This window comes from Chelonoidis abingdonii, chromosome 25, assembly GCF_003597395.2.
Source record: "Chelonoidis abingdonii isolate Lonesome George chromosome 25, CheloAbing_2.0, whole genome shotgun sequence".
Classification (NCBI taxonomy): Eukaryota; Metazoa; Chordata; order Testudines; family Testudinidae; genus Chelonoidis; species Chelonoidis abingdonii.
This window is the reverse complement of record NC_133793.1, coordinates 15,332,127-15,345,127: the sequence shown is the minus strand read 5'-3', so window position 1 is coordinate 15,345,127 and position 13,001 is coordinate 15,332,127. Positions and strand designations below refer to the sequence as shown.

The 13,001-nt window shown below is 46.5% G+C and overlaps 1 protein-coding gene across 1 annotated transcript in view; it reads left to right on the top strand.

Moving 5' to 3' along the window:
* Positions 1 to 11,812, top strand: part of FABP3 (fatty acid binding protein 3) — a 29,481-nt gene extending 17,669 nt beyond the window's left edge. Inside the window, 2 exon segments of the mRNA XM_075060779.1 lie at positions 10,861 to 10,962; positions 11,543 to 11,812. Of these exon segments, the coding sequence (XP_074916880.1) occupies positions 10,861 to 10,962; positions 11,543 to 11,596 (156 nt within the window). The 3' untranslated portion in view covers positions 11,597 to 11,812.
* The last annotated feature ends 1,189 nt before the right edge of the window (positions 11,813 to 13,001 follow it).

The window sequence follows — 13,001 nt, the reverse complement described above, 5'->3', positions numbered from 1 at the left end:
AGAGCCGAGAGTGTGGGGGCTGAGGCTTGTGGCTTGCTAGGAAAGCTGGGAGCTCTTAACGATGGCTATTGATTCCTAATGCTCTTTTAGCACCTCCACACACCTTAACCAAGGCGGGGGCTACTCAGGAAAAGCAGGCGGGTTAATAAGCCCATCCAAAGCCAACCAGAGCGAGTGGCTAACAGGGAGTTTTGTCGGAGAGGAAGTTTGGGGACACAATAACATTCTCTAAATCTTAACTTAGACTACATCAAACATCCCAATTAAAAACAAACACAAGAACAAAGGAACAGCGCTGCAGGAGTAAAGAGACTGCAAGGCCTAAGTCCAACAAAGTGGGGGCCACCCTGGTTATGCAGCCCAAGCAACATGCTGATGACTGCCTAATGGCAGGTCGCCATAAGTGTGCTCGTGCAAGGAGCTGGTCACTCAGAGACCGTGCACAGCAGGGGGTCTCAAACTGTGGGTTGGGACCCCTCAGGGGGTCGCGAGGTTATTAAATGGGGGGTTGTGAGCTGTCAGCCTCCATCCCAAACCCTGCTTTGCCTCCAGCATTTATAATGGTGTTAAATATATAAAAACATGTTTTTAATTTATGGGGTGAGGGTCACACTCAGAGGCTTGCTATGTGAAAGGGGTCACCAGTACAAATGTTTGAGAACCCTTGGGGTACAGGCTTTGGAGGCCAGGGTGGCTGAGCTGGAGGAGCTAAGGGAGACAGAGAGGTACATAGGTGAGACTTTCCGGGACACAGCAGAATGGTTCCACTCATTACTGGGTTTACCATGGTGCCAGTGACTCCGTGGCGCCAGGCCCACACTCAGAAGGGGCCCATACCGCTCGCTTCCCCCCCCTCAGTGCGTGGGGCAGCATGCTGGTTACTGCGGAGTCCAGCCCCAGAGAACACCTTACCCCGCAGCCCCACCCTGCAGGCTCGGCCAATCCCTGGGGCGAGCAGACCGCCAGCCGCCACTCCACCCCCCCAATGATATGATACACTGTGTCAGGGCCCTGATACATTGTATCTCCCCTGCCCGACCAGAGACAGGCAACAACAATCCAGACCAGCCCTCACCCTCTGCCCGCACGGATCCAGCCTGGGAGCTGAGAGCCCAAAGTACCCCAGGAGCTGTAGTTCCTTGGCCAGCTCCCTGCCTGGAAAGCTCACCCTGGAGCTGGTAAGGAACTACATCTCCCAGCATCCCCTTGGCTGCTATCAACCAGAAAAGGAGTGGAAGCTGCCGGGGGCTGTTGAGACCTGATGCAGGGAGCGTGCTGTGAATGGGGAGCTGGCTGCTAGAAGAGGGTGGTGCTGTGAATGGGGAACATGTAGGCACAAAGAGTAAAAGACTTCTCCAGATTGGATTAGGGATGCTAGTGGCCTCAGCTGGCAGCCCCCAAAGAAGGAATTGAGTGGAATGAATGGACAGTGTGCCTCTATCTCAGTGGTTCTCAAAGTTTTGTACTGGTGACCTCTTTCACATAGCAAGCCTCTGAGTGTGCCTCCCCTTATAAATTAAAAACATTTGTTTATATATTTAACACCATTATAAATGCTGGAGACAAAGCGGGGTTTGGGGTGGAGACTGATAAGTCTATCTGAAGCCTAGCAAGGGTCAGAGTTACGTGGACCCCAACAGAAGAAGTTAAAATGATAAGGCAGGAAGGGAAGGCTCTATTAGAGTGCCTGGGCAGCTTTAAATACCAGGCACACAGGAGGTTGTGACTCAGTTTCCACTTCTGAGTCAAAGAAGCAGAAACTGGCTTTTCCCTTCCAGATTTATGTAACATTCAGAAAGGGAATCTAGCACCTGCCTTCCAGATTTACACCCTCAAAGTTCAGGAGCGCTCAAGTTCAATTTGGGCCACTCTCTGTTACTTCATTTCTCCCAAGTCAAATACTGACCCACTGTAAATTTCTGTAGAAAAAGTAGGATAAAATTGAGCAACAAATGTTGGCATCCTCCCAATGCTAACTAGGACCAGAACTGCTATTTTTAACAACCATTACCCTTTTTTCAGTTTTGTTTCCTGTAAAAACAGAAAAAGAAGATGACAAGTTCTCCACAGAAAATAAGATTGCAAGAACAGCAAAGCCACCTCAACTTTTCCTCATTATGTGGCACAGTCTTACAATATGGATCCAGATATCCTCCAATCACACAAACTGAAAATTTTTCCGCTTTACTGCAGTTCTGTAACCATGCAGGAACCAGTCCTGTGTTCTATGCACATCCAACATTCCTACTGAATTCAGGAGTGCCTTGCTTTTGTAACCATACCACCTGATACTTTCAGACCTTGTAAGCTAAGCATGTTTACGTTTAGTAGTGGAGTGGGAGACCTCTCAGAAAAAGTTACGTGTTGAAGGAGGTGTTGATTATTCCACCTCTGGTCTCACAGCCTCTGTGCTGTTGAGGAGGATGAAAGGGAAGGAGAACATCCAGCTGGAGCAGAGGGAAAGGATCCCATAGTTGAGACCCTACTTCCAGATGATGTGGTAACCTCTCGTACTGAGGATACCTCTCCAGGGGAGGGAACTCCACTTCTTAGGAAGAGACAGGCATTAGTAATGGGTGATTCAATCATTAGAAACATAGATCGCTGGGTGTGCGATGACTGGGAGAACCATATGGTGACTTGCCTTCCTGGTGCAAAGGTTGCAGATCTCTCGAGACATTTACATAGGCTTATGTAGTGCTGGGGAGAAGCCGGTGGTCGTGGTACATGTAGGTACCAATGACATAGGGACAGGTAGGAGAGAAGTCCTGGAGGCCAAATTTAGACTGTGAGGTAAGAGATTGAAGTCAAGGACCTCCATGGTAGCATTCTCTGAAATGCTTCCAGTTCCACACGCAGGGCCAGTTAGACAGGCAGAACTGCGGGGTCTCAATGCGTAGATGAGACGATAGTGTAGGGAGGAGGGGTTAAGATTTATTAGGAACTGGGGAAACTTTTGGGAAAGGGGAAGCCTATACAGGAAGGTAGACTTCATAGATTCATAGACTATAAGACTGGAAGGGACCTTGAGAGGTCATCGAGTCCAGTCCCCTGCCCTCATGGCAGGACCAAATACTGTCTAGACCATCCCTGATAGACATTTATCTAACCTACTCTTAAATATCTCCAGAGATGGAGATTCCACAACCTCCCTAGGCAATTTATTCCAGTGTTTACCACCCTGACAGTTAGGAACTTTTTCTAATGTCCAACCTAAATCTCCCTTGCAGCAGTTTAAGCCCATTGCTTCTTGTTCTATCATTAGAGGCTAGAGTGAACAATTTCCTCCCTCCTCCTGATGACACCCTTTTAGATACCTGAAAACTGCTATCATGTCCCCTCTCAGTCTTCTCTTTTCCTTCCAAACTAAACAAACCCAATTCTTTCAGCCTTCCTTCATAGGTCATGTTCTCAAGACCTTTAATCATTCTTGTTGCTCTTCTCTGGACCCTCTCCAATTTCTCCACATCTTCTTGAAATGCCCACATCTTTTTTGAAATGCACCTAAACCAAAGTGGAACCAGATTACTGATGCTTAAAATTAAAAAGGTCATAGAGCAGTTTTTAAATTAAGGGCTGGGGAAAGCCAACAGTGCAGAGGACAACGTGGTTTGGACATACCTTAGAGGGGGATCTATAAAGGAGATTCCCTATGTCCTAATAAGGAGAAGAGGATGGAAGATGATAAAATACAGGTAGGATCTGATGAGAAACAGTCAAATGAAAAAAAGTCCCATTCAATTACATCACGTAATGGCAGGCAGCTAAAAGTGACAGATTTTTAAAGTGCTTATATACCAATGCTAGGAGTCTAAATAATAAGAATGGCGTGAACTAGAGTGCCTCGTATTAAATGAGGATATTGATATAACAAGACCTCACAAGAAACGTGGTGGACTGAGGATAATCAATGGAACACAGTAATACCAGTGTGCAAAATATATCAGAATGACAGACCAGTCATGCTGGTGGGGAATGGCACATAGTGAAAGAAATCATAGAATCAAACAAAGTAAAATCTTAAATGAACCAAACTGTACCATAGAATCTCTATGGATAGTAATTCCATGTTTGAATAATAAGAATATAGCAGTAGAGATATATTACAGACCCCTGACAGGATGGTGATAGTGACTGTGAAATGCTCAGGGAGATGAAATAAAAACCCCAGTATAATGGGAGGGATTTCAACTATCCCCATATTGACTGGGTACACGTCACCTCAGGATGGGAGCAGAGAGAAAGTTTCTTGACACCTTAAATGACTGCTGCTTGGAGCACTATTCCTGGAACCCACCAAAGGAGAAGCAATCTTGATTTAGTCCTAAGTGGAGCACAGGATCAGGTCCAGAGGTGAATTATAGCTGAACGCTCGGTAATAGTGACCAATATATTAAATTTAACATCCCTGTGGTGGGGAAAACTCCACAGCAGCCCAGCACTGTAGCATTTAATTTCAGAAAGGGGAACTACACAAAATGAGGAGGTTAGTTAAACAGACATTAAAAAGTACAGCACCAAAAGTAAAATCCCTGCAGGGTGCATAGAAAGACACCATAATAGAGGCTCAACTTAAATGTATACCCAAATTAAAAACATAGTGAGAGAACCAAAAAGAGCCACCGTGGCTAAACACAAAGTAAAAGAAGCAGTGAGCGGCAAAAAGCATCCTTTAAAAATGGAAGTTAAATCCTAATGAGGAAAATAGAAAGAGCATAAACTTTGGCAAATGAAGTGTAAAAATATAATTAGCAAGGCCAAAAGGAATTTAAAGAACAGCTAGCCAAAGATTCAAAAAGTAATAGCAAGAACATTTAAAGTACATGAGAAGCAGGACGCCAGCTGAATAACCAGTGGGCCCAGACGATCAAGATGCTAAAGGCGCACTCAAGGACGATAAGGTCATTGCGGAAAAACTCAATGAATTCTTTGCATTGGTCTTCACGGTAGAAGATGTGAGGGAGATTCCCAACCTGGCCATTCCTTTTAGGTGACAAATCTGAGAACTGTCCCAGACTGAGTGTCATAGAGGTGGTTTTGGAACAAACTGATCAACTAAACAGTAAAAGTCACCAGTACCAGATGGTATCCACCCAAGAGTTCTGAAGGAACTGAAATGTGAAATTGCAGGACTACTAATGGTCGTCTGTAACCTGTCATTTAAATCAGCTTCTGTACCAAATGTCTGGGGATAGCTCATGTACCGCTGTGACCAGGATTCTAGTGGGAGTCACTCAACCAGGGTGAACTGCAAAGAATGGGGCAGACAATCCCCATAAAGCTGATGGAGATTCCAATATTTAGATTTATCAAGCCAGCATAAAACAGCTTCTTTATTACCTCACTGGTTACTCAGAAGTCCAAACAACACAGTTCCTTAAAGTGATCCAGCCTCAGGCCTCCATCCACGTACCCACGTCAAATATGATGAAAATTTCTGTAAATCTTATTTCATCGTATGAAGGTTCTATCAATCCCAGAGGACTGGATACATCACCCCCAGGTTAATGAATGTTTCAGATCTTACCCAAATACACACTACAGCCAGTTCTTATTAACTCAACTAAAATTTATTAAAAAACAAAAGAGAGAGAGTATGGTTAAAAGATCAATATACATACAGACATGAGTTCAGTCCATTCTGATGCAGATTCATAGGCAAGATGGTAGCTTCGTAGCTGCAAAGAGTTCCTTAGAATTCAGTTCATAGGTCAGAGTCCAATGTCCAAATCTCATATTCAGGGCATGCTGGCATAACTGGGACCTCAGTCTTGAGACTCAGACTTCCTCTGATGAAGCCTAATGGATCTGAGATGACAGAATCAGGACCAAGGATCTTTTATACAATTTCATGTTTTTTGACAAAGTTAGGAGTTCAAAAGGTAATTAGGCTGACTTTGAAGGAAGTCCATCACGGTACTTAGCTATAGAATTAACATAAGGCCATTTGCTTGTTGCTCCACCATTCACAGATGATTTGCTATCCATTTCAAAGAGAGATGAATACCGAGATATCCCGTTTTACAATTCATTTAAATGAATTATCAGAATACTGCATAGACAGGAGTTGGTCACATGTCTACCCTACTCATACATATGTAAAAATACACCAAACCACAAATATTATCTCCCCACATTCTTCTGTGGTATTTATTTGCAGATGCTTAACCCTTTCTAACCATGCATCTCAGACGCCAATTTTTTAAAAGGGTCCACAGGAGACCCCAGCAATTACAGACCGTAAGCTGATTTCCGTACCGGGCAAACTAGTTGAAACTATAGTAAGAACAAAAGTCAGACCACAGAGATGAACATAATTTGTTGAGGAAGAGTCAACATGGTTTTCGTAAAGGGAAATCATCCTCACCACTGCACTAGAAATCTTTTGAGGTGGTCAACAGCATGTGACAAGGGGGATCCAATGGATATAGTGTATTTAGATTTTCAGAAAGCCTTTGACAATGTCCCTCACTGAAGGCTGTCATGGAATAAGAGGGAAGTCCTCTCATGATTGGTAACTGGTTAAAAGATAGGAAACAAAGGTAGGAAAAATATCAGTTTTCAGAATGGAGAGAGGTAAATAGTGGTGTCCCCCAGGGTCTGTACTCGGACCAGTCCTATTCAACATATTCATAATGATTGGGAAAAGGGTAAACAGGAGGGCAAAATTTGCAGAAGGTACAAAACTACTCAAGATAGTTAAGTCCCAGGCAGACTGCGAAGAGCTACAAAAGGATCTCTCAAAACTGGGTGACTGGGCAACAAAATGGAGATTAAATTCAATGTTGATAAATGCAACATAACGTACATTGGAAAACATAATCCCAACTATACATATAAAATTATGGGTATAATTAGCTATTACCACTCAAGAGAGAGATCTTGGAGTCATTGTGACTAGTTCTCTGTAAACATCCACTCCATGTGCAGCGGCAGTCAAAAAGCGAACAGAATGTTGGGAATCATTAAGAAAGGGATAGATAATAAGACCGAAGATATCATATTGCCTCTATATATATCCATGGTACGCCCTCACCTTGAATACTGTGTGCAGATGTGGTCACCCCATCTCGAAAAAGATATATTGGATTTGGAAAAGGTTCAGAAAAGGGCAAAAAATGATTAGCGGTATGGAATGGCTGCCATATGAGGAGAGATTAATAAGACTGGAATTTTTCAGCTTGGAAAAGAGATGACTAAGGGGCGAAATAACAGGGTCTAGAAATCATGACTGGGTGAGAAGTGAAAAAGGAAGTGTTATTTACTCTTCTCATAACACAAGAACTAGGGGCCACCAAATAAAATTAATAGGCAGCAGGTTTAAAACAAACAAAAGGAAGTATTTTTTCACACAACACAGTCAACCTGTGGAACTCTTTGCCAGAGGATGTTGTGAAGGCCATGACTATAACCGGGTTCAAAAAAGACTAGATAAGTTTGTGGAGGATACAGACAATCAATGGCTATTAGCCAGGATGGACAGGGATGGTGTCCTTAGCCTCTGTTAGCCAGAAGCTGGAAATGTGTGACAGGGGATGGATCACTTGTTGATTACCAGTTCTGTTAATTCCCTCGGGGGCACCTGGCATTGGCCACTGTCGGAAGACAGGATACTGGGCTAAATGGACCTTTGGTCTGACCCAGTATGGCCGTTCTTATGTTCTTATGACAGAGGATCTGTGCTGATCAAGGGTAAGAAGCTCAGGGCTTGGAAGGGGACAGTTGACTAGGAATGGAATCAATCATCAGGGACAAGCATTTAGGAGGCTGAGGAGAGCAATTAATGAAAGCCCCAGTTCTGGGCAGGTGCTGCTGTCTGAAAGGGTTTGCACCAACAGGAGACAGGGATTGGGTGGGACAGTCCAAGGGGCCACCAGAAGATGGCATTTGGGGAAAGGATTTCCCTAATGGTGAGATCTGCAAGGCTGGGGACTCATTTCCTGGGACGTTGGGTTCCTTGGGACACTCAAAGCTACCCTACACAGATCTTCCAGATATATAGCAGGAAACAATCCTGCTGTCATCTCCACCTCCTGGAGAGGGATGGCAGGGGTCTGCTGCTGCTCTCACTGTGACCAGGAGTGGGCTGACCAGATCTCTGCCATCTCTAGGTCCTAGGATCTGTAAAGCTTCCCCCAAAAGTGTTGTGAAACATCACACAGAGGCCCCCTGTCCCACCCAGCTGCTGCACCGTTCCTCTCTCTTGCCTTTATGGAGCCTTCTACCCTCTGCCGCATGCTCCCACCTTGGGAGATGCCAGGTCTTATATCCCCCAGGCCTGGAGTGCCACAAGGCTAGGAGGCCACCTTCTCTAGTGGGAACATGCCTGCAGCTGGTGGGTGGCCCAGACCAGGGAAGGGAGCAGTGGGGCAGGATCATCAGAGAGAAGGGGCTTAGTTTAAGCAGGATTGGCAGCTGGGAGCCATGGAACAATCTTGAGGGCTTAGCAAGGAGTTTAGAGAGCCCTGAATGCGCCTCCCAGAACATCCCAGGAGGGTGGCAGGGGGTAGCCGCATCTACAGAGATGGGGTTCCTGGAGCTGAGTACTCCCCAAGCGTTGGGTGCTGGAAAGCAGGATCTGAGTCCTGCAGCCCGAGCCCGTCCCTGAGGGAATGAAAGAGGAAAGTTTTTCTTGCAAACACATGCAGAAGGGGGCAGAGTGACACCAGGACAGCAGCAGGAGGGGGCTGGGGGTTGCAGCATGTCTCCAGAGGGCAGGAGGCTCTCTGGCCTGAGATGGACCTGGATTGGCCTCACACCACCTGATTGCACAAGGCTTCCCTGGCTTTTTGGACAAGATAATTGTCACACTGACCTTGGCCATGGCCCAGCCTGGCTGTTAGGTCAGCGTCAACTCAAGATGCTGTGTAAGCACAGCCTTGCCAAGGCAGGGGTAGGGGCANTACAAATATCTAAAGGAGATAAAATATAGAGAGGAGATGAAAAGAGAGAGAGGTGGCCTGTGGGCAGGGGGAGGGAACAATCAGGCTTTAATTACACTGCTCAGAAACCTATTCGTGGTACTGTGACCCGAGTCCCCTGCCCATCAATAAGCAGCTCATGGGGAGAGGAAATTCAGCCTCTGCAGCTCTTGTTTCCAAGGCAAAACTGGCTCATCTCAGCAACCAGCTCGGCAGGGATTAAATAAAGAGGCCTCCGTGATTCAGTCCTCTCTGAACAGCCCAAACAGCTCTGAGGAGGCGGTGAAGCATGCGGCAGAGGGAGAGCAGAGATAACGAAGTCATGGCCACTCACACACCAATGCCACAGCTATCACCAGGACAATCAGTCCTTGGGGCCTGAGCTAAGGGTGAGCATTATTAGCAGGCTGTTCTAGATGCTGAGTGTAAAGAATAGTGAAACCTTTGCTCATTGGCCCCAGTGGACCTCTGAGTCATCCGCCTGCACCCCCTCCCTCCCACACACACCAAGTTGGTGAAGAGCTGTCTGTCTGACTCATCCTGGGAGTCAGAGCAGGGAGGGGTCACTCAAGCGCCAACTCCATTATAAGAGACAGACTGGTTCCCTGAGAGTGGGCTAGGAACCAACGCTGAAAAGCCCTGGGATTAGGTGTTTCAGGACAGGGTTTGCATTTGTAACTGAAGTCTTGCCATGGGGCGTTGTCAGGTTAGAGGAAAGGCCACACCAGGGAGGGCAGGTTTAAACAATCCCCTGCTCACTGTGGGAGCGGCACTAGAACTACATCTGTTCCCATCAGCTGCGGTGAACAGACACACCTGTCTTCCAAACCCGACCCAACTTCTGCTCTGATCTCCAGCAGTTTGGGCTCCCCCTTGCTTAGCCAAACCAGTGTGGCCACCCCCAAACTCTCACATAACAACAGCAGCACCCACCTCCTTCCCTGTGGATCTCCTGAGTGTTTATTCCCCCTGGACATTAATCAGCCCCTTCAATTACGGCTGAGGCGAGAGAACCCTCAGGTGGGACCAAAGAATAGGAAAGATTCCCTCCCCCTCCTCCTCCTCCTTTTTTTGGCATTAACTCACCAAGGAAATTCATGTCAACATGCACCATTAAACTCAGGGTCAGTTCTAGGGTCCCATGATTGGGGTTCCTGGGCGGTATTTTGAGGTCCCTAGATGTCACTATTTAAAAACCAACCCACCTTCCTGAAGTCCAGGGGCTGGTGAAACTCCTGGAAAATCTTGGATTTTAAGAGTTTACAAATAAACTTTAGCTCCAGTGTCAATATTTTGCTGTGATTTAGAATTTATATACAGGATAAAGTCTCTCCCATCTGCCACTGTTCACTGCTTTACACTGAACAACTTGGTTCATATTTTAGCCTCTCTTGCAATTTAGGACTCTTTGATGATTGGGGTGGGGGGTGGGATGTCCCTTGTGCTCCCTGGTAGCTCCAGGCCTGATTAAAATCTTTTTCTTTGCCACCATGACCGTCCCTGTAAACTAATTCTAGCAGCTGGGAGGGCAGGGTCCATTCTCTCTGCAGCCACCAAAAACTTCTTTTGTATAAGCCACCAAAATACAGCTGCTGGGATGGCCAGGAGAACGCCCTGCCCTACTCTAGTTGCAGCAATGAACAGCCAAGCATCAGTGAGATCTAAAAATCTCCACTTCCAGCCCTGAGCTAATTCCGATAGCTCTTTCTGCAGTGACACCACTCTGCCTGGACCGCTTCCTTGGTTTCACAGTTCCCAGGCATTCACTCTTTTGATAGACATGAAAGATCCTGCTGACCCCAAATCCTTGGGAATGTGCGAGCAGAGACACTGCGTGTGCCTGAACCTTAAGCCCACGAAGGATCTATCTTATTACCCCATTTTAAACCACTAATGCTGCTCCTATGCTATGCGCTTTGATCTCTCTCTCCCCCTGCAGTCTCTGGTGACGCTGGATGGAGGAAAACTCATCCATGTGCAGAAATGGGATGGAAAGGAGACGACGTTAGTCCGAGAACTGGAGGATGGGAAGTTAATTCTGGTAAGAGGGCATAAATATTCCTAGGATCTGTTAACGGCACCTGCCTTTCCATTCACTCAAGGTACTGCCAATCAGTAGGTGGCATCAGATAAAGGTAGGGGTTGTCTACAGCGGTAAGTTGTAACTGCTTTAACTAGCCCTGTTAAAGCACTACAAAGCCCCTCGTGTGGAAGAAGATACATCAGTATAAAGGTGCATATTCCCATACAGGAAAGAGAAATAGCTATACTGGTAATAAGGTACATTTATACCAGCTTATACCAAGGGTGGTACCGGTATAAACATACTCTGAACCCACAGTTAAACCAGTCCAACACGTGTAGGCCAGGCCTTGGACAGGTGAGAAGAACCAGAACAGTTGGCTGAATATCTGTCCTACAGGGATAGCTTAAAAGCTGAGAGAGAAGCTAGGGGGCAGATCTCAAGAACTGGTAATTCCCTGAACTCCAGTCAAATCCTGCCCTACCCTGTGGTGAATGCCTGACAAAACCTGCTGAGGGTAAAGTCAGCTGTGAAGCTCCTGGCGAGGGACAGATCCCAAATCCTCCTCTAACCTCCCTTGTTTTGTTTCTGATTCCAGACTCTCACCATGGGCACTGTTATCTGCACTCGCACGTATGAAAAGGCAACATAGACACCAGCTCTCTGATGATCAGCCGGTGCTGAACTCACTGAATTGTCTATTTCTCCCCCCCAAACATTTTGTATTCAATTTAATACGTGAGCATTGAGCCAGTGCAGGCGAGCCCTCCCCTTCTGCCCGTGAGTCTGCTTTCTGTGGTACTGTGTTTTTTGTTTTTTTTAATCTTGTAAGGCATCATGTGGAAAATAATAAACCAAAGTTGTTACAGAGTGGTGTCTGGCTTGCTCTGGGGAAGGCTCACAAGCTATCTCCACAGCAGGACTAATTTTCAGCAGCTCTAGCTCTGGGTTTCACTCTGCTCTGGGCCAGCTGCGTGGGTGGGCACGGGGTGGGTTCTGCTTAGGTAATACTGCAGGCTTTGGACTTGCAGAGACAAACAAACCCTAGCAAGGAAGCTGGAGCAGCTTAATACAAGCTTTGCTTCCAGGCTCGCTGGGCAGCCAGAGTGGAACAAATGTTTTTGAAAAAAATTCTAGATTTTTCCTGGGAGGGAAAGGCTGTTTTCTAGCCAGCTCCAGTTCTAGCCCTGCTCAGAGCAGGTCAAAGCAGCCTGGTGGTTAAAATGTCAATAGTCCCTGCTGGCCTCTCTACTAGTGCTCCCACCAGTGGAAAAACAACAGGACACTCAAAGTGTGACCAGAGAATACACCTACTCCACAAGGCTGTAGCCACTGATCGACCAAACACTGTTTAATCCTGGATCAGTCCCTCCACTATCTTCTTTCAAACCCCCTCCAGTTTGCCAATTAGCTGAGCAGCAGTTGGGTCTCTTAGGATCACATACATGCTGGCTGCTATGTTCAAGGGTCTGCAAAACCAGAGGGATGCTGCTACTCGGGTGGCTACAGCTCCACAAGTCTCTCCGACTCCCTCGCCATTCCAGCTCCGCGTCGTCTCTGCTCACATTTTGCATTACACGCCCTCTAGTGGCTTTGGCCCCAGGTAGAATTGCAGCTAAGGAAGGAGAAAAACATTTTCCCCAGGGCTGACTTACCTTTAAGCAGCCTGTTCAGGCAACACACATTTCTACTACTCTGGGAAAGTTGGATCCACAATGCAGACATACTAGGCACTGTTCCTGTTTGTTTTGTAACCAGGCAGCTAGGAGGGTGCCACTGTGGTTTAAAGACAGTGTTCCACCACCATTACCACACAGAAAAGCAAGCTGCAATTGCAGTTCCAGCCTGGCCCCAAGTTTAGCATGACATCACACAGTCTTCAAATGTCTCTTAGCTCCAACCACACAGGACCCACTTCAAGATTTCATTGATAGTGGCCCCCCTGCAATGGATTAGTATCTGCTGTGAAAGCACGGGTCACAATCAAGCCTGGTTTTCTCCGGGCTGTTATATTTTTCACACCAGCAATTCTATTAGGAGTGGTTGTTCAGAGTGTA